The sequence below is a fragment of the Macrotis lagotis genome, chromosome 1 (assembly GCF_037893015.1).
Source record: "Macrotis lagotis isolate mMagLag1 chromosome 1, bilby.v1.9.chrom.fasta, whole genome shotgun sequence".
Taxonomy (NCBI): Eukaryota; Metazoa; Chordata; class Mammalia; order Peramelemorphia; family Peramelidae; genus Macrotis; species Macrotis lagotis.
The window spans coordinates 913,071,274-913,097,617 of record NC_133658.1 but is presented as its reverse complement, the minus strand read 5'-3'; the positions used below and the strand labels follow the sequence as shown (position 1 = coordinate 913,097,617).

Sequence of the window (26,344 nt, the reverse complement as noted above, 5' to 3'; positions counted from 1 at the left end):
CTGGTTTCCACAAATGATATGTTAATTCTCTTTCCCCAAATAACGAAACCTTACCTACAAACTCAAAATATACCTCCTCTCTTCCTTAATTTTTTAAGGCTAGATCAAAATCTTCCTTCTCTAAATCCCTAAGGAACTTAGAATTAATAGTCTGCTTGTCTACTTAACAGTATTTAAGATACAATGTTAGAAAATGCATAAATAAAATATATCAAACAATTGGTTTTGCCTCCTTAAGGAGACAGAAATCTCTATGAAAGGATTGGCATTTAGAAGTCTTTTTTTAAAAAAATACATTTAAAACTTTTTATTTTTAGGTTTTTTCAAGGCAAATGGGGTTAAGTGGCTTGACCAAGGCCACACGGCTAGGTAATTATGAAGTGTCTGAGGTCAGATTTGAACTCAGGTCCTCCTGACTCCAGGACTGGTGCTCTATCCACTGCGCCACCTAGCCACCCACCCCTAAATAATACTTTTGATAATATAGTGAGTGAAATGTAAATTGCAAAGGAAGCTTTCTTAGCTAGATGATTAAGTGCGTACCTTGGTTTGTTCAAAAACAATATTGTATGACTGTCTCAAGTTTTCAGAGACAAAGCTATTTAGTACTGTGGGTACTTATCGACAATTTGGCTAAAATACTTAAAAATTGTCTACTGCAAAAGCTATTCCTAACAATCTTCGTTAATACTTTAAAAAGAAAAGTACTACTTAAATTGTATGACAAAAACATATATGCAGAAACACTCTGACATAATAATATGACTATAATTTGTCAAAAATCACATAAGAGGGGCGGCTAAGTGGCGCAGTGAATAGAGCACCAGCCTTGGAGTCGGGAGTACCTGGGTTCAAATCCGACATCAGACACTAATTACCTAGCCGTGTGGCCTTGGGCAAGCCACTTAGCCCCATTGTCTTGAAAAAAAATCTAAAAAAAAAAGTCACATAAGAACAATTCTTATGAATTAAGGCTTATTGAAAAATTAATGTTTTAGTCAAGCTACATTTATAAACATAAGTTGACAACTGAAAATGTTTTCATAACTAAAAATGCTAGACAGTTATGATAGGTTCAATTTAATTGCATGTATTCAAAAACAACAAAATCCTAAAAATACTTAGCCTATAGTATTTGTCTGAATTTCAATACTGAATAAGATCACTGTTCTAATATTTGAAACCACATCAAAAGGATAAGGTATACTTGATGGACTTGTTCATTCCATCAGTGCAACAATCAGGGACAATTTGGGGCTGTCTTCGATGGAGAATATCATCTGTATCCAGAGAAAGAACTGTGGAGTTTGAACAAAGACCAAAGACTATTACCTTTAATTTAGGAAAAAACCTGATATCTTATTGTCTGATCTTGCTGTCTCTTAGACTTTATTTTTCTTCCTTAAGGATATGATTTCTATCTCATCACATTCAATTTGGATCAACGTATACCATGGAAACAGTATAAAGACTGACAAATTGCCTTCTGGGGGGGGGGCAGGAGGGAAGTAAGATTAGGGGAAAAATTGTAAAACTCAAAATAAATGAAATCTTTAAAAAAAGATAAGGTATAAGTCAGCTACTAATTGGCATATTTGTTTCTCATTTAGTGAAATTTATTGAAGTTGCAAAATAAACTTCTACTTTGCTATGCAAAAGAAGGGTCTGAAGGTATCTGTTCTCAACCACCACCACCATCCTGACCACACATGTTATATAAAAAAAGTTACTAACTGAAGTATAGGTATTAAATGCTGTTTATTATTATTTTATTAAAAAATCTAGGAAGTTAGCAGCCATCAGAAATTTCAGGTGTAAATGAGAATTCAGTAATCTCTATCACTGTTAGTGTGGCAAATTGTGTAGATAAAATTTGATAACACATACGATGGCATTTCTCTAAAATTAACCTCAGTTTCATTTTCTGCAAACTGACCTGGGCCACTTAACATGACTTTTATTGTTCCTGATGCTAAACCATGCTTCCTTTTTACAATAAATTCATGACTATTTGAAAATATCAGTTTCACACACATAGTATCTGGGTCCTCACACCCACTGCATGTTTTCTCTTCATCCATTATCTCCTTATGACAATATATTTTGTTTCCAAAGGAATTTTAATAGAACCATCTTGTTGATTCTGTTGAGACCACAGCTCATCACAAGCACAGCCCCCCCAATAAAACTATAAGTCTTTTTAATTACTCCTTGAAATTTGCTCAGTACTGAGTTTGTAGAACTTTTTTTAATTTTTAAAATGTTCCAAAGTTCTCTGCCTTTCTTGATCTTTCATCTCTCATCCATTAAGGCATGAAATAGAATACTCATTACACATATGAAGTTAAGCAAGCCTATTTTTTGCATTAGTCATATTCCATTAAAAAAAGCAAGAAAATCAAGAAAGTGAAAAAAATCATGCTTCAATCTGCACTCAGTTCATCACTTCTTTGTTTGGAGGTGGATAGCACTAAACATCATGAGAACTTGGGAATTATAGTGGATCCTTGTGGTGGTGGTCAAGTTATTAAGCCTTTATAATATTGCTTTACTTTGTAGAATGTTCTCATAGTTCTACTCACCTCAACCAGAATCAATTCCTATAAGTCTTTTCAGGTTTTTTCAAAACTATCCCTTTCATAGTTACTCACAGAACAAAAGTATTCCATCACATTCATTTACCATAACTTGTTCAGTCATTCCCTGATGGACAATCCCTCATTTTCAATTCTCCACCTACATGAAGAGTTCTTATATTTTTGTAATGTTAAAGCTAGATTTCTTCAGTCTTATATTTCTGATCAAAAATTGGTTTCTCAACTTCTAATTGGGGTTTGTGAATCTGAATGTTAGCCTCTGCCCTCCTCAAGGTCTGTGTCTCACCAGCTATAAATCTGAAGGCAGACTCTGTGTGAAGCAGAGCTGGTCCCCCTCTAATTACATCTACAGGGAGATGACATTTGGCTTTCACAGTTGGGTCCTGAGAAGGCAGGAAACAAGTCTAGTTATTTTTATAAGAGATTTAAATTCTTATACTTAAGACTTTTGAAAAGTGAGAAATTTCAAGGTTTTACATGCCCATTACATATATGATAACATAAACTATCAAATTAGAAGAGGAGACAGTCCTGGTGCTAATTGGATCTTTGTCAGTTCTGACATAGAACAGACTTTATGGATGGTTAATAAAGTAATCAATGACACCTTTATGTACTAATATGGAAGCTGATTGGCTGGCTGCCAAAATTTTCTGACTCGTGTGATTTCTATAAGTGCTTTTCCCTCATTAGGCTCTTGGTTGTTATCTCTAATAATGTCATCTACCTATAGCTTTCCTGGTAAGATTCTAGAAAATAAATATTCATGTATAAATTAACTTTTTGTTATTTATTTTTAGCTTAATAAAGGGTTAACAGTTCAGATGAATCCTTTTGACTGAGTTTCTAGTCAAGGAACATGACTTCATGAGCCAATGGATGGGCAAGGCCAAAGGAAATGAAAATGCAGCGTTCCTTAAGGTCCCAGTCTCTGGAATGGGGTGGGGGCAGGGGAAGGGGTGAAAGGGGAGAGGGGTTTGTCCATACTCCAAAAACCGGGTATTATTTTAAAAAAGGAGACCCATCTCACCTGTCACCTAGATGTTGGGATCATAGAAACCATTCTGGTTTGGGCAAGTTCAGAATCCTCAGAAGGCAGAGCTGGGAGAGAGGCAACAGAAGAGCCGGCATTTCTTTGATCCCAGACCAAACAGGAAATCCCCCCTCTCTCCATGAAGAGAGCTGGGCCTAGAAGAGAGCCTGCTCCCAGGATAAAGGGAAAGGTTGGATTTCACACTAAGAAGTGCACTCGCGAGGAACATTTCCTCCTAAATTCCAAACATGCGACTAGAAATCTGCACTCTTCTACGGGAAGGACATATAGGATCAGAGACTTAAGTCTAGGAGAGATGGAAAGACCCAGGGAAGGTATGCTAATTGTACAAGACGGCAGCAATAAATGGCCGCTTCCGGATGAGGAATCGGAACCACTGCAAGGGAAGTGCCAGACCCCTGCAAGTCAAAGGCCATGATTTGCTGCCCAGGAGGGACGAAGGTCCGAGCCTAAGGTCCGACGAAGCCGCTCGGTGAGGGTCGCCCACCAAATGCCCTCGTGTATGGCCTGCACCCCTGAGAAGCCGCCAGGCCCTCTCTGCACAGAAGCACTCCCTAAAATCCCTGAGGGGCCTGTGGCTTGTGTCCAGGGCCTGGCCTCCCCGGGGAGCAGACGGAGGGGATCCCCGAGGAGGGGCTGGGGGTAAGGGAGGAGACACACGAGGGTCTGGGGAAGAGAAGAGATGGGGGAAGGAAGAGGCAAACTGGGGAGAAACGGGGGGCAGAACGGGGCCAGCACACACCGAAGCCCCCACGCGGGGGGAGCCCCAGGTGCCAGTCTGGCACGACCCCGGGGATCGATGCTGCGGGCACCCCGGCGGGGGGAGGGGGCGAGGCCGGGAGAGGCCGGGGGCCCGCACGCAGGCGCAGAGCCCGGCCGGGAAGATGGCGGCAGCCCCGGCAGACTCCGGGGAGTCCCGGAGGCGCGCCGGGGTCAGGGGGCGGGGCCTGGGGGTCAGCGAAGGAGACTGGGGAGGGGCCCAGGCGGCCGGGGGCGGGGCCCAGGAGGAAATGCTTGGCCCCTAAGGATCAGGCGAGACTGGCGAGAGCGCCGGCGCCGCTAGCGGCCTGCGGAGTCGGGGAGGGGAGGGGAGGGGGCGGGGCCTCCGCGAGCCCCGCCCCTCCTCCGGGGCACTCGCCTGCCAACCGCCCTCGGACAGCGAGGAGGCGGAAGTCCTGCAGAGACTACTTCCGGCCCATAAGGCCCAAACCAGAACAAAGATGGCCTCCCCAAGGTCTTCTGGGAAAGGTAGTTCAGAGGCCCAGGGCTTCTTTTGCGCATGCTTAGACCCGCTAGCCGGGCGGGGAGAAGTCCGGGCCCGTTTTGTAGCGGCCTTTCGGCTTCCCCCCTACAAGTCACTTCATGCCCATCCGCAGATTTCCGAATCTCATCTATTATCACAACGGACCCTTACTGGCTGTGTGACTCTGGCAAGTCATTTTACTTCTCTCTGCCTCAGTTTCTTCACCTGTAAAATGAGGATCACTGGGACTTTGTGAGGATCAAATGAGATATCATTGCCCTTAGCAACCCTCAAAGCCCCCTATATACATGATTATCTATTATGTGATTAGGAGGGAGGGTGGATAAAAGACCTCCAGCTGGAGTCAGAAGACTTGGGTTCAAATCCCACCCCTGTGGACTGCTAGAACCTTCAGCATATCCTCGCCTGTTGCTAAGCCATAACTTCTCAAAACTATACCCTGGCAAAAGATTTAGAGGATACTCAGATTTCACATCACAAACCCAGACAGAAATTAAGACTCCAAAGAGTGCCTCCCTGTCTGTTAGGGACAAGCCGAGGAGGACAACGAGCAGGATGCTGGGAGCCCATCCTTTCACATAATGTCCTATGAGGATGTTAATCTTAGAATTGCAGTTTGGGGCAGAGACATTGTGCCACTATTCATGGTTAGATCACCGAATGACTTCCTATTTCTGTTTTTGCTTAAAACTCCAATTCCCAGTCCACATGTGGTCATTACCTCAAAATGGCCTTCATCTATAGAGAGGTAAGATCTTAGAGAATAAAACCCATAATTTCTAGCATTTTATTTTAACCTTATGTTTTTAAGGTTTTAAGGTTGGGGAAGGGTCCCAGGGAGGATAGGAGCTCCTTAGGGTTGACACTGTAAAATGAGTGGGGTGAAGGTTCCTTGCAGCTCTACAACTCTAATCCTGTGTGATGGAATGTCCCTGGCATGTAAGCTGTCTGAGAACAAGAACTCCTTTGCATCCAGGCACTGGATATGGTTGACAGTAGTAGGGCCGTGTCTGAACTGTGTCTGACAATAGTATTGAATTCCAGGAAGATGTACCTGATATGGATGAACTGCTTTTAGTCACTGACACATTTGACCCCCACCAGCTGAGCTTTGTTAATAAATAATAATTGTGAGAAGCCTGCTATTGGCTGAAATGGAGGAGGAAGGAGCCTGGCACAAATACTAAAAAAAAAAAAAAATTAACATCTCTTAAAGTCTCTTAAAAAGTGCAGTGAGTATGCTATCAAGATAGTGCCCAGTACATTTCTTGATACAAAGTAAAAGTGATAAACAAGAGTAGCACTAGGGGCGGCTAGGTGGCGCAGTGGATAAAGCACCAGCCCTGGAGTCAGGAGTGCCTGGGTTCAAATCCGGTCTCAGACACTTAATAATGACCTAGCTGTGTGGCCACTTAACCCCATTAGCAAAAAAGAAAAAAAAAAACAACTAAAAAAAAAAGTCATGAACCTCTGGTGTTCAATATGTCCTAGGACTTGTATTGACAATTGCTCCATGGTCCCATCTAGTCAGTGCTCCCTGCCTCTTCTGGGAGCCCCATGAGAGGAATAAGATCAGACCCTTGCATTTTTAAAAGTCAACTTTCCAGGCTGAACAAAGATTCCTTTTCTTTTTTCATCAAGAAATTTAGGATCACCACTAAGTTAACCTTAAGGAACCCTTTCTTCAAGGTTCCTTTAGGTTAACTTAGTGGCGATCCTTTTTTCAAGGTGGATTCACATTACTCATAATTGTGTCAAACTAAAGGGAACTCTCCTATGTCCTTAGGTCTGTGCTGTGCATCATTTATTTTTATCAATGACTTGAAAGAATACCTAGATGACACACATTAACTATTATTCAAAAGGCAAAAAGCTTAAAGTTTCAGAGCTAAAGATATAGAACACCACAAAGTCTAATCATTCCAGAGCTGCTGAATCTAGAACCCAGAGAGCTCAAGCAATCTGCCCAAAGTCATCAAAGTATTAAGAATAAAACCACAGAATCAGAGAGTTGGGAGGAACCTCAGTGGACTTCTATATAGCACAGTTCATAAGGGCAGCTAGGATAGAGCTCCAACCTTGAAGTCAAGAGGACCTGAGTTCAAACCTAGCTTCAGACACTTGACTTACTACCTGCATGACCCTGGGCAAGTCACAACCCTGATTGCCTCACATCCTGTCCACTGGACCCAGATGATTCTGGAGAAGTGAGGCTAGAGACTTAGCACAGCACTCCCTCACCCAACTCTAATTCATGTGCTTCTCATGGTCTTCTTTGAGAATCAAGGACAAAAAGAAAACCACCAACAAAAAAGCAGCCCATAAAGGAATTAAATACATACATAAACATAATGCACATTCTGTGCTAGAAACTATGGCTACAAATGGAAAAATGAAGAATCTCTGCCCTGATTGAATTTACCTTGAAAAAACTTATATGAATTGATGCAAAGTGAAATGAGCAGAACCAGAAAAACATTGTATACAGTAAAAGTAGCATTGTGTGATAATCAACTGAGTTGACTTAGCTCTTCAACAAAAGTGATCCAAGACAAAATAATTTCAAGATGGAATTTTCAAGACAGAAAATGCTATCCACAATCAGATAAAGAACTGAGAGACTCAATACAGTTTGAAGTCTTTTGTGTTTTCTTTCTTTTTTTTTTTTTTGGTGTTTCCTCTGTGACTAATATGGAAATATTTCTTACATGATTGTACATATATAACTATATCAAACTGCTTACCATTTTAGGAAAGAAAGGAGGGGAGGGGAAAAAATTTGAAACCCAGAAATTGTAAAAAACAAAGGCTAAAAATTATCTTTACATATACTTGGAAAAAAATACAATAAAAAAAGATCTCCAAGAAAAGTTTTTCCAAATTGCAATTTTTACTTCAATCCTGATTCCAAATCAAACATTCTTTCTACTGTACCATGTGGCTGGACAGTCAATGAGTTAGAAAGAATACAAAAATTAAACATATACAGAGTACAGTGCTGGTTACTATGGTTACAATGGCAAAATGAAATGTCTCTAACCTCATGAAGCTTATGTTTGCCTGCAAAGACAAAAATGCAGTTAAATTAAAGGTAATTTAAAGACCAAAAGAGCACACCAACAACTTACTATTAATTTTTAAAGTACAGAATTAATCTGTTGTCTCATTTCCTTCCAGTTACAGATATTGAAGAATTTTTCATCCTATCCATGATTGCAAAAACTAAAATATCTTTTTTTAAAAAAACAGTTTTGTGGTTTGATCTCCAAATCTTGGTTGTTTTGGGGAATTTGTTGTGGAATAAAGTCTAAGAGCTCAACTGTGTCCTTTAAGGTTTTTTGAGGGGCGGTTTGCAAGGGAATGGGGTTAAGTGGCTTGCCCAAGGCCACACAGCTAGGTAATTACTAAGTGTGAGGCCAGATTTGAACTCAGGTACTCCTGACTCCAAGGCCAGTGCTTTATCCACTGTACCACCTAGCCAAGTCCTTTTAAAAAAACTATTCATCACTTTTCCCAGGAATCCAGACAGGACTTATTTTTATCAGCAGTAAAAACAGTAAGTCACTAGAATACAATTCAAGTCAACAAACATTCGTTTAAAATCTACAACTATGTCCTAGTCATATGTTCTAAGTCACTGTGACCTTCAATGAACTTACAATCCACTGAAGGAATAAAGGCCTGAGAAAATACTGACACACAAAACAATGCAAATTAATTTTAAGAAGTAAATAGAATAGGAAGCAGCAAAGACCTTATGGAGGAGGTGGCACCCAAACTTGGGAGTTGAAGGATGGGAATGATGAGAAGTAGAGGCACAGTGAAGTACATTTCAGACACAAAAAAAGAGTCTGCAGAAAGGAACAGAAGGGGGCAAGAGTAAAAGAAATAAATAAAAGGCCAGGTATACGAGAAAATCAGAGCTATCAAAGAATCACAAAAATGCTGAATATCTATCTGTAGAAATTTCTAGGTTCACCAATTGAATTATATATCCATTCACTGTCTTTAGAGGAACTTCACTAGGTTCAAAAGGTTATCACCAGAATTACAGCAAGTTGATTAAATTTTTTCATCACAAAATCTTGGAGGCCTTCTTGTTCAGTCACATTTGGCTCTTCATGTAGACCATAGCTCATCAATAATGTCCATGGGATTTCTTGGCAAACCACCACCAGGAGTGATTTCCTTCCATTTCCCTCTCCAGGGAAGTAAGGCAGAGATTAAATGACTTGCCCAGGGTCACACTACTAGTTAAATCTCCAAGCCTGGATTTGAATCCAGGTCTTCTTGAGTTCCATGCTGAGCCACCTAGCCATCTCCAAAACCTTTTTAGGTCATATTATTTTTATTGGAATGAATTGGGGACATGATTTTTCAAGTGAAAAATACAACTTTTAAAAAACCCAACAGTTTGGATAACTTTATATCTACTTTATAACTTTTATCTAAGTTTTAAAGGAAATATGATAAAAGGAGATAGTATCCACACAGATGCACTCAGATTTCCCTATATTATACTTAATCACCCTACATAACTGTAACATGAAGGCAGGAATTATATCTTAGCTAAAATTCATATCTTCTTCACTGTCATACAGTATTCTGCAAATTAGCATTTAATGGGTCTTTTTTTTTTTTTATTTTTGCAAGGCAGTGGGTTGTGACTTGCCAAAAGTCACACAGCTAGGTAACCTAGCTATGTGGCCTTGGGCAAGCCACTTAACCCCACTGCCTTGCAAAAACCTAAAATAAAACAAAAAATAAGTCTTCTCCAATCAAAGACAATAAGTGTTTCTCTGAAGCTTCTCTAGAACATAATATTAACCATTTTGCAGATAATTTATCAAAGCTTGCTAAAAGCAGCAAATGGAAGAGAGACCTAAAAGAACTGATGGTGGAGGGGCGGCTAGGTGGCGCAGTGGATAAAGCACCGGCCTTGGACTCAGGAGTACCTGGGTTCAAATCCGGTCTCAGACACTTAATAATTACCTAGCTGTGTGGACTTAAGACAAGCCACTTAACCCCATTTGCCTGGCAAAAACCTAAAAAAAATAAAAATAAAAACAAATAAAAAAAAAAGAAGCAATGGTGGTAAAGGAAGAAACAAGATGTTTGCTCTCTAATACAGCATGGTGGCCAGAAGGTAAATAAAAGAGATCCTTAGCATTCATGAGCTAAAAGGGATACATGCAAAGGAATTTCTCAAAGTGTCCCTGAATATCACATAAAGACAAAGAATGGGGTACAATTAGTGGTCAGAAGAAGTCTATTGAAGTCAAAAATAATACCAACTTATTACTTTGCTCTGCAAAGACTACATCTAAAATATTGCATTTAGGTCTCTGTATCACAATTTAGGAATTACTCAGTTACCTTGAAATGTGTCCAGAAACAGATAAGAATGGAAAGATTGGATGGACTAGAGAAGAAATGGCTTATGGGAGACTTGCTAGCTGTTTTCAGGTAAGTGAAGAGCTTTAATGTGGAAATAGAATGACATTGCTCTAGCCACCACCTTGCCCCCTCCAATTTGACCCAAGCATCCAAGTACAGTAACTGATTCAGAGCATCTAACTTTGACAAGCTAAAACCAGATTAAACTTAATACCCTATCTTGGCAATCTCTGCCCATTGAGTGACTGGATTTTATGCCCTACATATACATTTCATTGCTCTTAGGATGTATTAACTCTGTGGATTTTAAGAATGGCTATGTCTTCAAAGAAACATGCAATAATTTAGTTCTTGAAGAGCACACTGAAGAGACTACAGTGGTTTTCTGTGGGGAATTCAAGCATCTCAAAGATCATTCAAGATTAAAATGAAATAAACAATTTCACTAAAGTGGAAAGTTTAGTTAAAAATGAAAATCACATAAGAGGGGCAGCATATTTGTACAACATCATCACAGCAGCAATTCTAAACTTATCACTTAATCTTACTGGTTTGGCCTCAGTTTGTGAAAATATGTCCAATGAGAAGTCTAAAAACAAAAGATATTATTATGGCAAAGAATGGAAAAATATCAGAAGTTGATAATACAGATATAGAGAGGTGGCTCATATTAGCGAATGCTTTCTGCTATGCCCATACATTTAAATCAAAGGTCTCTATTTGTCGTCACTCCTGCTATATCCAAATGGACTCAATTAAAATGGGTTACAAGTTCCTTCAGGAAAGCCACAGCTATACAAACTCCTTCAGATCTATATTTCCCAAAATTATTACTATCAAACAAGTTGACTATCTAAATACTATCTTGTACAATGTCCAAAGAGATGCATCCTCCACAGGTGGTTCAGTTTTAGTGTGTGTCTCAAAGAATTGTTCAGTCAGCATGAATTGGTAAAAATTTCAATGGTACCAAACCCCCAAGCTATGTCTGTAGCTCCTGTTAATTTGCAGCATTTATTATGATATTTTAGTATTTTTCCATTCTTCATGGAACATCTCCTGGTTTGACTTCCAATTGGGCATATTTTCACAAACTGGAGTTAAAACCAATAAGATTAAATGCTATGATAATGGTTGCACAAATACTTGTCCTAGATGACTGCATTGCTGAGATGAGCTAAGTCTATCATAGTTGATTATCACCCAATGCAGCTAGTACTGTGTATAGTCTCCTGATTCTGCTTACTTCACTCAGCACCATCCATTAATGTAAATCTTTCCAGGTTTTCCTGAAATCCACCTGCTCATCATTTCTTATAAAACAATTTAGAACAATTCTATTATATTCATAGGTGACAACTTGCTAAAACTATTTTCTGAAGAAATCCAAGTAAATCTTTGAGGTATCAATAGCCTTTTGATTTCCAAAGCACCTGAAAGTCTCCCTTTATTAAAGAATTGATAGGGGCGGCTAGGTGGCATAGTGGATAAAGCACCGGCCCTGGAGTCAGGAGTACCTGGGTTCAAATCTAGTCTCAGACACTTAAGCTGTGTGGCCTTGGGCAAGCCACTAAACCCCGTTTGCCTTGCAAAAACCTTAAAAAAAAAAGAATTGATAAACTCTGATAAAGTCAATATGATAAACATATTGACACACTGAACAATTTCAGAATTACAAAATTCCCAAATGGAGATTAAATATTGCAAATCAATTTGCACCATGCAAGCTGTTGTATCATGAAATTATTGTTTCTCCAAGAAATGGAGATAAACCTGTTTCAAATGATTTGGAAATTCATGATTCAATTGAAAACTATGGGCTATAAAAAAAGTTAGACTTGGAATAATAAACTATTCATTATAGATGTGGTTGATATCCAATGTGAAAAAGAATGTTTTCATGAAGATTTAAAGAATGTCAAAATCTTATAACTGCAGTGTCAAATCATTTAAAACAAATTTGACTAGCAAAAGGAGGCTGTGTTCCATATTTTAAAAAATTCATAAATGTAACAAAACTCATTTTGATACAAGTCAACAAAATTGTTTTTCTGTAACCATTTACTTGTATAACACTAAAGCAGTAATGAACTCTGTAGAACAGAATTGAAGTTTGAAATAAAGAAAAATTTCCCAATAGAAATGACCAAAATTAGAAGGAATTGACATGAAATGATGGGTTCTCTCTTCAATGATAGCTTTTAAGCAAAGATAGGATGGTTACTTAACAATGATGCTGTAGAGGCACTAAATGGTCGAGTACAGATTATAACAGATGATGAACTCAACAAAATAGAGAGAAAAGGCACTGGACCAGGCAGTCAGAGGAGCTATGGTCAAATTCTCTCTCTGGTTCTTACTAAATGCATAATCTCAAACAACTCATTTCAGTTCTATGGGCCTCAATTTCATCATCTGTAAAATAAGGGGTGGGGCTCAATTAGGCTATAAAGCAGAGGCTCTAAACCTGGATCCATGAATGTCTGAAAAAAACATTTTGATAACCATACTTCAATATAATTAGTTTCCTTGTTATTGTATGTAATTCATTTTATATTTTTAAAACACTATTCTAAGAAGGGATTCATAGGCTTCACCAGATTTTCAAAAAAGTCCCTTCCTGTCCAAAAGCTATGATCTTATGACACTGAATTACATACAATAATAGTACTGAAGACCTTCCCACATTGATTACTTTCAAAAGTTTGATAACTGGGACAAATCTTTATTTACAGTAAGTGTATTCTGTAGTTAGAAGATTTTCCACATTTACTACAATCAAATGTATTGGCCACATACGACTTCCATCCTGTTCAATAAATTAAGTATGCCAAGTGAAAGATTCCCGAAGTTCATTACATTAAAAAGGTTTCTCTCCAGTGTGAATTCTCTGGTGTGTTTTAATGTAACTTTGGCAACTAAAATTTTTCCCACACTGGTTACACTCAAAGGGTTTCTCTCTAGTGTGAATTCTCTCATGTCGAGTAAGGTTCTCACTACGACTGAAAGATTTCCCACATGCGTAACAGTCAAAGGGTTTTTCTCCAGTATGAGTTCTCTGATGGACGAGAAGGTGTGCACTTCGATTGAAAGCTTTCCCACACTGACTATATTCAAAGGGCTTCTTTGCTCCAGTGTGAATTCTCTTATGTTCAGTCAGTTGTGAAGGCCAGGTAAAAGATTCCCCACATGCACAACACTCAAAGGGTTTCTCTCCAGTATGAATTTTCTCATGTCGGGTAAGGTCAGAACTTAGGTTGAAGGCTTTCCCACATTGATTACATTCAAAGGGCTTCTTTGCTCCAGTATGAATTCTCTCATGTTCAGTAAGCTGTCTATACCAGGTAAAGGAGTCACCACAATCCTTACATTTAAAGGGTTTCTCTCCAGTATGAATTCTTTGATGTATAGTAATGTAGTTCCTACAGCTAAAAGATTTCCCACATTCATAACACTCATAGGTTTTCTGTCCAATATGAATTCCCTGACAGCTTTTATGAGGTTTACTATTGCTGGAGCCTTTGGCACATTCAGATAGTTTTTCTTTAGTATGTTTTCTATGAGGCTGAAAAATGTCTGAAGGGTAATTTAATGACTTCTTGCAGCGTTTCTTTCTGGAAAAAAACCTGTCATATTTACTTGGATCTATACGCTTTTTGAAATTCTTTCCATATGTGCCACAATTCTGAAAACTTTTCATTTTATGAATTTCCTGTTGAAGAACAAGGTTTGACCCAAAACTTCCAAATAGATGAGATTCATTGGAATTAAACTTAGTATAAATTTTTTTATGTACAGTTGTGTGTTGCCTAGATTGTCTTTCCTGACCAGACTTCTGTCGCTCAAATCTAATACTACATTCCCAGACTTCTCCCACTTTTTTCCCCAAGGAAACATTTGTCTGAAGTTCCTTTTTGGATAACTTTTCCAGGGAAATGTCCTGTTTTGGAGTTGTTTCACACATGGTCTCTTGAACAAGGAACTCTGAAAAAAGGAAAAATGGTCAAGCTCCAATATTCTCCAGCAGAAAATAAATAAAAATGAGTTCTAGATTCTGATTCCATTCATATGGAAAATGAATGACTTTCTGGATAGGATAAATGTAATTAAGAGTAATTTGATGTTTGAGATATATAGTGAAATAATAACAGAGCACCTAGATGCCATAAAGAATTATAAAACAGATTCCTTTAATGGATTACAAAATAACTGTGGATAGGAAGGTATATATCAACATTTTTAGAAAAATTGGGGCGGCTAGGTGGCGCAGTGAATAGAGCACTGGCCTTGGAGTCAGGAATACCTGGGTTCAAATCCAACTTCAGACACTTGATAATTACCTAGCTGTGTGGCCTTGGGCAAGCCACTTAACCCCATTGCCTTGAAAAAAAAAAAGAAAAGAAAAACAATTTTGAAAATGTTGAACAGTAAAATTCCACCTTGGGAGTAATAACAATTAATCTTGCTCCAAAAAGGAAATAAAAAAAATAAATAAATAAAAATAAATCTAATGTTCTACCTCAATCCTATTTTTTGGCAAAAAAAAATAAAAGTCAAAGATGACGATGATGATAATAGAATTGAAACTGATTACAATGACCCCAAAGCAAATATGAAAAGATAAGTTATTGAATCTCCTCACCATGCATCATAAAATTTCATAGTTAAAAAGGATCCTAAAGGTCTACTAGTCTCCTCTATTGTTGCAGAGGGATGCCCTTTACAACAGACCTGACAGGGATAACCCATTACCTCTCTCAAGGCACACAATTCCATTTTTGGTTGCTTTTCATTCAATTTTATTTTATTTTAATTCAGATTCTCTCTTCCCCTCCCCCAAAATGTGAAGGCAAGAAATACAAAACTAAACAGAATATGAATATAAAAAATTTTCACAAGTAATTTTTTTTTGTTTTGTTTTTTAGGTTTTTGTGAGGCAAATGGAGTTAAGTGGCTTGCCCAAGGCCACACAGCTAGGTAATTATTAAGTGTCTGAGACCGGATTTGAACCCAGGTACTCCTGACTCCAGGGCCAGTGCTCTATCCACTGCGCCACCTAGCTGCCCCAATAGTCATTTTTTGGGGTTTTTTTTTTTTTTTTTAGGTTTTGGCAAGGCAATGGGGTTAAGTGGCTTGCCCAAGGCCACACAGGTAGGTAATCATTAAGTGTCTGAGGACGGATTTGATCTCAGGTACTCCTGACTCCAGGGCCAACGCTCTATCCAGTGCACCACCTAGCTGCCCCTCAATAGTCATGTCCATCAGCTCTCTAGCTGGAGATGGGTGACATTTCTCATGATGAATCCTTTGGAATTGTGCCAGGTTACTGTGTGGATCAATCACTAAGTCTTTTACTTTTTTTAAATGCTATTTATTTAAGGCACTGGGGTTAAGTGGCTTGTCCAAGGCCACACAGCTAGGCAATTATTGAGTGTCTGAGGTGGGATTTGAACTCAGGTCCTCCTGACTCCAAGGCCGGTGCTCTATCCACTGTGCCAACTAGCATCACCCCTACAGTTGATTATCTTTACAATGTCATTGTTATTGCATAAATTACTCTTTATTCAACTCAATTAACTTTGTATCAGTTCATATTTCCCCAGGTCTTTCTGAAAACACCCCCTTCATCTTTTCTTAAGGCCCCAATAATATTCCATCACATTCATAAACCGCAACTAGTTCAACTCTTTCCTAATAGATGGGTATCCCCTCCTCACTACAAAAAGAGCTGCTATAAACACTTTTGTATATATGGATCTCTTCTCTCTCTCTCTCTCTCTCTCTCTTTGATCTCTTTGGAGTATAGACCCAGTAGCAATTTGCTGAAGTTTAAAAGCTTTTGAGGCTCAGTTCCAAATTGCTTTCCAGAATGGTTAGACTAGTTCATAGCTACATCCTCTCCAACATTTGTCATCCTTTTCTGTCATCTCAATCTACTGAGTATGAGGTGATATCTTGGGACTGTTTTAATTTGCATTTCTCTAATCATTAGCTATTTAGAGAGTTTTTCATATGACTATAAATAGCTTTTATTTCTTCCTCTGAAAGCTGTCTATTCATATCCCCTGATTCCATAACAACTGGGAACTATAGTTATGTACATATCTGAAAAATGAGACCTTATATCATAGAAATTTGTTATATTCTCCCAGTTTTCTACTTTTCTTCTAATTCTAGCTGCACTGGTTTTGTTTGTGCAAATAATAATTTTTTTTGTGCTAATTTTATAATTTTAGGTAAACATAATTTTCCATTTTACCTTCCATGAATCTTTCTATCTTGTTTGGTCATAAACTCTTCCTCTATTCATAGATCTTAAAGGAAATTTGCTTATTGATGTCTTTCCTAAAAGGCTGTCCTCATAATTGGACACAGTACTTCAGATGTGGTCTGCCAAGGGTGTGGTTCAGTGAGAATATCACTTCCTTGTGTTCCTGGACACACCATCTTTTTAAATAGAGCCCAATGACCGCTTAAAGCAGGTAAGAAGAGTTCTGGTACAGAGAAGGTTTCTTGTCTGTGGGAGGGAACACCATTCTCTGAGGTTGAGTGTCAGCACAGAAGGGTCGACCTGCAGCTTGAAAGCACAATCCTGAGTCTGCCAGCTTTGGACTGTGGGAGGTCGATGCTCTTTGGGTCTCTGGTTCCTGACCTCTACCCTCCAGGGTTGGATTTCATGACATCTCAGGCTCTTTTGGTGACTCTAGTTACAGATGTGAGGATGGATGTGTAGACATGAGGAAACTCCTGGGGCAGAAGCTCAGGCAGGATGAGTTGGGAGACTATAAGGAGACCTCTTGGGGCAACATCTCCAGAGAACTGCCCAGGCCCCTTGCTCCAAATGACCAACCCCACTGGACCTCTCACCTGCTGGGTTCTCACCCACTCACCCAAATGTGTGAATCCAGAGGCTCTCCTCCCCTCCAGCCCCCATGGGGCTTCTCCTCTTTCCAACTGGAAGATCACATCTGGTTTGGAAACTGGAGGACCTACCCATGAGAAAGACGCAGGGAAAGTTACTTCAGAATTCTAGCCTACCCTCAACCAGGAGAGGCCTGGCATCAAACCAGGAAAATGCTGACTTGGAGGCGGTAAGGATCTGGGTTCAAATGCTGTTAGGTTAGTGCTCCTCTCAAAGACTCTGTCTGCTCCTCTATAATGTGAGGATAAAAACATGATTGACCCCAAGGTTCTTGTAACCAAGCAACTCAATTAATCAACCAACAATTATAAAGCTCCTACTGTGTGCCAGGCACCAGACCAAGTGTACCTGCAAGGATTAAATTTGGTATTTCCACAATGTTCTCTAAATCTTACTGCTCTATAGGACTGGAAGGTGTGATTTTAAAAATTGCTTTTTTCCACAACAGGGGAAAAAAATGGACTAGAAAGGTCCAGGGAGCTAGAGAGAGGACCTCTGTAGGATTATGTTCTGTGCCAATTTGGGAAATGTGTTATAAAGTGAATTTGGAATCAAAAAGAAAAAATTACAAGATTGAATCTCTGATAAAGGAATAAGAACATGCTCTTTGGCAGTACATAGACTAAAAGTGAAATGACCCAGAGAGGATCAGTCTGGCCTAGCACAAGATGACAGGCACAAACGGGAAGGGTTGCACATTTTAGGAGGTGAGAAGACCCAGGAGAACACCATGCACAGTAACAGCAATACTGTACGATGATCGGCTGTGAGGGACTTTGCTCTGCTCAGCACTTACAGTCATCCAAGAAAACCAAAGGTCTCATGATGATAAAATGCCATTCATCCTCCAGAGAATCAATGGAGTCTGAATACAGATCAGAGCAGATTTTTTTTTTACTTTATGTTTCTTGGGATTATTTTTTGGGGGGGGTCTGTGTTTTTTTTATTTTTCCAAGGCAATGGGATTAAAGTAACTTGCCCAAGGTCACACAGTAAGTATTAAGTGTCTGAGGCCAGATCTGAACTTTCTGACTCCAAGGCTAGTGCTCTATCCACTGTGCCACCTAGTTGCCCCTTGTATTTTCTTTTATAACATGGCTAATATGGAAATATGTTTTGCATAACTATACATTTATAATCTATATCAAATAGCTTGCCTTCTCAAGGAGGGGATAAGGAAGGGAGAAAGGGAGAGAATTTGGAACTCAAAATTTTTTTAAAATGAACATTGAACGTAGTGCTGAAGGGGAGAGGGGAGGGAGAAAAATGGGGAACTCAAAATCTTACAGAAATGAATGTAGAGAATCATCTTTACATGTAATTGGAAAAAATGAAATAAAAAATAAATTATGCCAAAATTTTTACAGCACCACTTTTTGTGCTAGCTAAGAACTGGAAACAAAATAAATTCCCACTAATTGGGGGAATGGCTAAACAAATTGTGGTATGCGAATATAATGGAATTGTACCATGTTATAAGAAATGACAAATACAGAGAAACATGAAAAGATCTATATGAACTGATAAAGCAAGCAGAACCAAGATAACAATATACACAACTACAGCAATCTTAATAGATAAATCATAGCACAATGATAAAAAAAATCAAAATTATTACAAAATTCCATAGAACAAGTATGTCTTAAAAGAAGAGATGTTAGAAGTCATTTATATCCCCACCCCTTTGAAGAGTGGAGGATAGACCTAAAAGTATTATACATTGCACAGATCTATAGACTTTTCATTGCATTAATCAGTTATGCCAATTTTTTCCTCTTCTTTTTTCTGTCTTTAAAAATAGTATTTATTTTATGGGATGACTCTCCTTGGGAAGGATACTGGGTGAAGCTATGATGATTCAAAAAAAAAAAACAAATTATAGCAATAAAAACTATTTTAAAAATAATAAAGTAATGAGAACATTTTATATTTTCAGGAATCTGCCCTGGTGCTTTAGGGAAAAGATTTTGACACAATAAAACAGTTACAATGTGGATGTTGCAGCCACAGGGATAGAACTCTAAACCTGTGATTGCCAAGTGTAAAAACAAAACACCTGGGAGCAGGTACAGCAGCTACATCTTATCTTAAAGGACCTAGAGATCACTTGTATCACTTGTATTCCAAGCATTAATGAATATCACTATACACCAATGAGTCAGTCAAGTATTAGGACTTCTTTTTTTTTAGTTTTTGCAAGGCAATGGGGTTAAGTGGCTTGTCCAAGGCCACACAGCTAGGTAATTATTAAGTGTATGAGGCCAGATTTGAACTCAGGTACTCTTGACTCCACTGCACCACCTAGCCACCCCAAGAATTAGGACTTCTCTCTCCCTTCCTTCATTCTTATGGAAAAGTTCTAGATCACAGAGAAAAAGTTATCCTTACCCAGGGAGACAAGATTCTGATAATTCTCCAGCATCACGTCTTTGTACAAGTCTCTCTGAGCAGGGCCCAGTTGCTGCCACTCTTCCCAGGTAAAGTCCACAGCCACATCATTGAATGCCACTGACTCCTACAACATCCAACATAATCCTGCTCAACCAAGGATAAGCACTTTCTCTGAACTTTTTGGGGAAGGCAAGAAGTCGGTCAATTATAGGAAGTAGAATTCTTACAGTGTTCAGGATTCAGAGAATTTCAAAGCAAATATTTTTATAATCTTATAAGTCTTAACCTTGTAAGTATATTTACATCTAGAAAGGCCTTCCTGCTTAGGTGAACTACCACTCATTGATCAGAATGAACAGAATGATCTTGTTGTAGATGTTTCCCTATAATTTGCTTAATTTTTCCTTTGTGTTTAAATAAATGCTATATCATTAGTACATATAAGTAAAATGCCAATATTATTTCTATGTTTATGTTGCCTTTAAGCATAATGTAGTTTCCCAGTTCAGCTACTTTTAAAGATACCTATTTTTCCAGGAGAAAGGCAGAACAAATTATGATTTATAAATGTTAGGTAACATTAATGTACCCCCTAAGAAATGACAGAAGGTTTGGTTTCAGAGAAATCCGGGAAGACTTGTATGAGCCAATGCAGACTCAAATGAGTAGAACCATGGGAACAATTTACAGAATAACAATACCACTATAAAGATAAACTTTGAAAGACTTTGGAAATTCTGTGACTAATCATGACTCTGGAGAATCTATAATATATTATGCTATCTACCTCCTAAAAGAGTTAATGGACTAAAGGGGCAGAATGAGACCTAAGTTTTCAGAATAGTCATTATGTACATGCATTTACCTTGACTCCACTTAGTTATTATAGAAGAGGTTTGCTTTATGTGACCAGATAACATTTGACCCATTTCTAAAATTTACTATTGTTGAGGATCTCTATAATTGGCAATCCCTTCATCTCCTAGCCTTTGAAAATGTGTTAGACCGACCTTGATCTAAAATCTCAAGTAGAGTTTTGGCTTGTTTTCAATCAGTCAACAAATATTTATTAAGCATCTACTCTGGGTCAAAGACTGCTAAGCACTGGTGATACAAAAGGGGCATCTACACAATACCTATCTGGACTTTACAACTATTTTTTCATTTGACTCTTACAATGACCCTGAAAAGTAGATGCCATTATTAACCTCATTTTATAATTGAGGAACCAGAGGTATCTGTATGGAGGAACCTGAGGCTCAGTGATTAGACCAGGGTCCCACAGCTAGTTCCATATCTGAGGCCACATTTGAATTCCTGACTCCAGGCTAAAAGCACTATCTACTGTGATACAGAGAATTCAAAGAACTCATCATCAAGTGGGGAAGACAACTAACAAACAATTATGTACAAACAAGACAAAGATATATCTGAATATATATGTGGGGGGGGGGGGATTTTAGCTGGAACTTGAACAAAGTCAGAAAGCTGAGATGAGAAGGGAGAGAATCTACACATGGGGCAAACCCATGGCAAAGTCCAGAGTTGGAAGATGGAGAGTCTTATTTGAGGAATACCTATAGGCCAGAGTCACTGGATTGCAGAGACAGGGGTTAATGGTGAGATCTGTAAGAATGAAGGGTCTTAGAGATGTAAGAACTTGCAAAAGGTTAAGTTCTGAGGACTTTATATTTACATTCCTTCCTCTATTGGAAAAAAACACTCTGTTCTTCAGTTTGTAAAAAATAAAGCAAGTTTGGAGATAATTGTCTAGAATTCTCTAGAAGCAGGACTTTAGGAGGGTATTTCAACCCTAGACTTCTTGTGACCAAAAAGGGTTTAGTTAGTAAATAAATTTCTGTAAGAGACAACCATCCTCTTTGCACTGCTATTATTGGCTAATAATGATTCCAAAAGAATTTTTCCCAAAACACAACATCAAATGATTCAGATTATTCATTTTGACATTATTGTGTGTATCATTGAGGCCCCCAGGCCCTTTTCTCATTTTTCTGCACGTGTTTTATATCATCTTTATACAATGATTCTCAAATCTATACACCCAGCCCTAGTTATCCTCCTGTGCTTCCAGTTCCTATATTACCAATTGCCTATTGGGTACATCAGCCCATCTCAAACTCAACGCGGAAAACAGAACTCATAAATCCTCATCCATCCTAGCCCTGGATAAACTCATCTCTATTATGAATTTTACTTGGGCTCACGGCCACCCTTTTAGGGGAATTACCTAACTTCACAACCTTGGAGTCATTTTCAACTCTATCCCAACCCCAAAACTCTGTTTTCACCTCCACATCTTATTTCCCACCTCCTCCTGTTTATTCATAGAACCATTGCCCAGGCTTAGGCTCTCATCACCTCTTCCACAGAGTTGGCCTTGACCTTGCCTCTTCCCACTCTAAGCCATTCTCCATATAACTGCAAAAGTGAAACCACCTGCATCCTTGTCCTCCTTTCCAAGTTCCAGAGGGTCCTATGGCCTCAAGGAACAAATTTCAACTGGTCCCTTTCAGATCTGGGCTATGATACCCTCTGGGGTTCAGTCATACTGCTCCTCATGACCTTTCTCCTCCTACCTCTGTGATTTTGCCAGGGCTGTTCCCTTGGGCCTGGAAGGGCCCAGCCTCCATTCTTACCCAATCTTGGGGAATATTTAGTTCCTTCAGGGGGCAGTTCAAATGCCACATGAAGCCTTTCCTGAACCCTCCCAAGGGACTGTGGCTTCTTCTAAAAATCATCTTTATTTTTTTATATACCAAGTAACACCAACATGTTGCCTCCCTGGCTAGACTGAAGACTCATAGAGGGCTGGGACCATTTCACTTCTGGGTGGCACCCCAAAGTGTGGCATCCTGTGGGTGCTTAATAAATGTTTATTGATCAAGTGCTACCCAGCTTCTATGTTCACTTAATGTTAAAACAAAAACAAAAAAAAACCCAAATCACACGCTATTAAATTCTCAGTTTAAAGGATTACAGAGCTAGGATTGGAGGGGATTCTAGAAGCTGTCTGGGCCAGTCTAATTCAACAGAAGATGAAAATAGGGCCCTGAGAACTGAAATGCCCAAAGTCACACAGCAGATTTGGCAGGTGCAGAACCTGAATCTGAACCAAGGTCTTTTCAGGCCAAATAGGGGACTCTGTGCTGGGGGGGGGGGGGGGGGGGGGGGTAGGGGCAGGGGGTTGCTGCCTCAGTCTCAACCTTTCATACTGACTCCTCTCTCTCATCCTGTGAGAAGCAGTGTTAGGGCATTCAGGTGGATAAAGCACCAACCCTGGAGTCACCCAGGGTGACACTGCTAGTTAATGTCTGATATCAAATTTGAACTCAGTTCTTCCTGACTCCAGATCCAGGCTTTATCCACTGCAACCCCTTGGCTTTCCCATGCCTGGCTCATGATTTGATATAATCTGTATCCCCAACTCTCAGGTCATCTCCTCCTAAACCCCTATCATGAATTATGCATTACAGTCAGTCTAGTCTGACTGGGCTAGTTCTCACTTAAGATATGCTCTCCTGCTCCCACTAATTGTACTCTGTCTAGTCTCTATGTATTTCCTTCAAGAATGCTTTCACTAGAGGCAGTTATGTGGCTAGGTGGATGGAGCACCAGCTTTGGACTCAGGCCGACCTGAGTTCAAATCTCACCTTAGGCAAATCATTTAACCCTGTTGTCTTGCCAAAAGAAGAAAAGAAAGGAAAACGTTCTTTCTCCATCAGCAATGGTGGTGCTACCATGTCAAAACTTATGTAGTCTTTAAACAATAACAAAATACAGCTGTGCGTAGTAGATTTTAAATAAAATAAGTTTAAATCAAAATATTTTTCTGAACTTCTAAGAAGTACTAAGATGGCAGTACTTCTCATTTTGATACTTTAAAAATGACAGGAAGTCTATGAATAATACACAATAAATAGTTCCCCCAAGGAGCCTGAGCTCTCTCCAACAGAATGGTCAGAAAACCTAGCTCAGAGCTGAGCACAGAGGGGGACTAAATTCCTGAGAAAATATCTTAGTCGTTACTAGAGAAGGACACCAGAGGACTGGAATGGACCCATCCTACAGGCTCTGGCCTCTTGGGTTTCAGGCATATGAGAAAGAGATGTGATCAAACTTAAGACAACAATATAACTATTAATCTGTAAAGAAGAAAATCCAACTCACCAGGCACCTGACTGGTAGGATCACAGGACCCATTTTCTCCCCCTGAATAAATGTCTCTTGTAAAAATGCAGAATCCTCAGAAAAAAAGAGCTGGGAATAAGAGAGGGAAGAGGATGGAGACCAGCTGATAAGGGACAAAAGGAGAAGTCCCCGCTTCCATGTAAATACCAAAGCCCCAGTGCTAACAGCTGGGTCTACAAAGAAAGTCCAAAGAGGGGCTCTACTCTCCAAGAGACAGCACTTAAATATATACCAACAAGATCTGTACAAGGTAATTGGAGATGTTCCGGAGATTATTGCCCAGCATGGGGAGCTTAGGAGAACAAGCAGGGGAGGAAGGGGCCAAATTCCTTTCTGCAGCATCCAGGGGGGCTGAATGTCCCCTCCCTCCTCACAGCATCTGGGGGGGGCTCAGTGCCCCTCCCCACAGCACCCAGGGGGCTCAGTGCCCCTCCCCACAGCACCCAGGGGGCTCAGTGTCCCCTCCCCACAGCACCCAGGGGGCTCAGTGTCCCCCTCCCCACAGCACCCAGGGGGGCTCAGTGTCCCCTCCCCACAGCACCCAGGGGGGCTCAGTGTCCCCTCCCCACAGCACCCAGGGAGCTGAGTGTTCCCTCCCCACAGCACCCAGGGGGCTGTGTCCCCTCCCCACAGCACCCAGGGGGGCTGAGTGTTCCCACCCCACAGCATCCAGGGGGGCTCAGTGTCCCCTCCCCACAGCACCCAGGGGGGCTCAGTGTCCCCTCCCCACAGCACCCAGGGAGCTGAGTGTTCCCACCCCACAGCACCCAGGGGGGCTCAGTGTCCCCTCCCCACAGCACCCAGGGGGCTCAGTGTCCCCTCCCCACAGCACCCAGGGGGGCTCAGCGTCCCCCTCCCCACAGCACCCAGGGAGCTGAGTGTTCCCACCCCACAGCACCCAGGGGGGCTCAGTGTCCCCTCCCCACAGCACCCAGGGGGGCTCAGCGTCCCCCTCCCCACAGCACCCAGGAGGCTCAGCGTCCCCCTCGCCACAGCACCCAGGGGGGCTCAGTGTCCCCTCCCCACAGCACCCAGGGAGCTGAGTGTTCCCACCCCACAGCATCCAGGGGGGTTCAGTGACCCCTCCCCACAGCACCCAGGGGGGCTCAGCGTCCCCCTCCCCACAGCACCCAGGGAGCTGAGTGTTCCCACCCCACAGCATCCAGGGGGGTTCAGTGTCCCCTCCCCAAAGCACCCAGGGGTGCTGAGTGTCCCCTCCCCACAGCATCCAGGGGGGCTCAGTGTCCCCCTCCCCACAGCACCCAGGGGGCTCAGTGTCCCCCTCCCCACAGCACCCAGGGGGCTCAGTGTCCCCTCCCCACAGCACCCAGGGGGGCTCAGTGTCCCCTCCCCACAGCACCCAGGGGGGCTCAGTGTCCCCTCCCCACAGCACCCAGGGGGGCTGAGTGTTCCCACCCCACAGCACCCAGGGGGCTCAGTGTCCCCCTCCCCACAGCACCCATGGGGCTCAAGTGTCCCCCTCCCCACAGCACCCAGGGGGCTCAGTGTCCCCCTCCCCACAGCACCCAGGGGGGCTCAGTGTCCCCTCCCCACAGCACCCAGGGGGGCTGAGTGTTCCCACCCCACAGCACCCAGGGGCTCAGTGTCCCCTCCCCACAGCACCCAGGGGGGCTGAGTGTCCCCTCCCCACAGCACCCAGGGGGGCTGAGTGTTCCCACCCCACAGCACCCAGGGGCTCAGTGTCCCCTCCCCACAGCACCCAGGGGCTCAGTGTCTCCCACCCCACAGCACCCAGGGGCTCAGTGTCCCCTCCCCACAGCACCCAGGGGCTCAGTGTCCCCCTCCCCACAGCACCCAGGGGGGCTCAGTGTCCCCTCCCCACTAGAAGGGAGGAATGAGGCCCACAGTGGACTGAAGGCTGGGGAGAGGCCGGGAGGCTCCACCAGGAGCACCAAGTGGCCCCCTCCCCACCCCAGGTGACAGAGGGGGAGGAGCTGTCTGGGGATGGGGGGTCCTCAAGGCACACCCCTGTAAAAGGCCGGCCAGCGCCCAGGCACGGTGAGTGGAGCCTGGGCCTGCGCTGCCATGTCCCTGGAATGGGGGGGGGGGGGCTTCTCGGTCCCGGAGCCCCCTTCCTTCCCATCCCCCTTCCCCCCTGCGCCTGCCCAAGCTGGGCCTTCGCCGCCCTCGGGGGAGGAGACCAATGTCGCACGTCACCCCCCAGAGAGGTGGGCACCGCGGTCTGGAGGCAAGTCGGTCCCCAGAGAAGGGGGGAAGAGGCGGGAACCGAAGGCGGGCCGGCCTCCACCGCCACCACTCTCCGCCAGACCCGGATGCAGGAAGCAGCCTTTCCCGGGCATGCGCAGGAGGCGCCGAGGCCTCAGGACTACATTTCCCAGAAGACGCTGCGAAGGGCGCGTCTTCCTTTTTCCGTTCCAGAGCCAGGTTCAAGCCCAAGAAATTGATGCAAGAACAGGTTTGGGGGGCGGGAGAGAGGGGCGCAGGTGAGACGGCCCGGAAGTGCACAGACACCTCTGCCCTTTCCAGGG

General features: G+C 41.7%; 1 protein-coding gene across 1 annotated transcript; it reads right to left on the bottom strand.

Moving 5' to 3' along the window:
* Nucleotides 1-7,785: 7,785 nt before the first annotated feature.
* On the bottom strand, nucleotides 7,786-26,162 carry LOC141509787 (zinc finger protein 10-like). The gene is made up of 5 exons (XM_074219579.1): nucleotides 26,032-26,162; nucleotides 23,814-23,903; nucleotides 19,623-19,749; nucleotides 17,203-17,301; nucleotides 7,786-14,296 (listed from the first exon to the last, which is right to left on the bottom strand). Exons 2-5 carry the CDS (start codon nucleotides 23,844-23,846, stop codon nucleotides 13,173-13,175), a joined length of 1,383 nt encoding a protein of 460 aa, XP_074075680.1. The 5' UTR covers nucleotides 23,847-23,903; nucleotides 26,032-26,162; the 3' UTR covers nucleotides 7,786-13,172.
* Between the last annotated feature and the right edge of the window lie 182 nt (nucleotides 26,163-26,344).

Coding starts and splice junctions, on each gene's coding strand:
- LOC141509787 (XM_074219579.1), bottom strand. CDS start 23,846: ATGGGTCCTGTGATCCTACCAGTCAGGTGCCTG. Junction 19,750..23,813: donor TCCTACCAGTCAGGTGCCTG/GTGAGTTGGATT, acceptor TGGATGTTGTAG/GAGTCAGTGGCATTCAATGA. Junction 14,297..17,202: donor CTCTGGATTCACACATTTGG/GTGAGTGGGTGA, acceptor TCCTTTTTTCAG/AGTTCCTTGTTCAAGAGACC.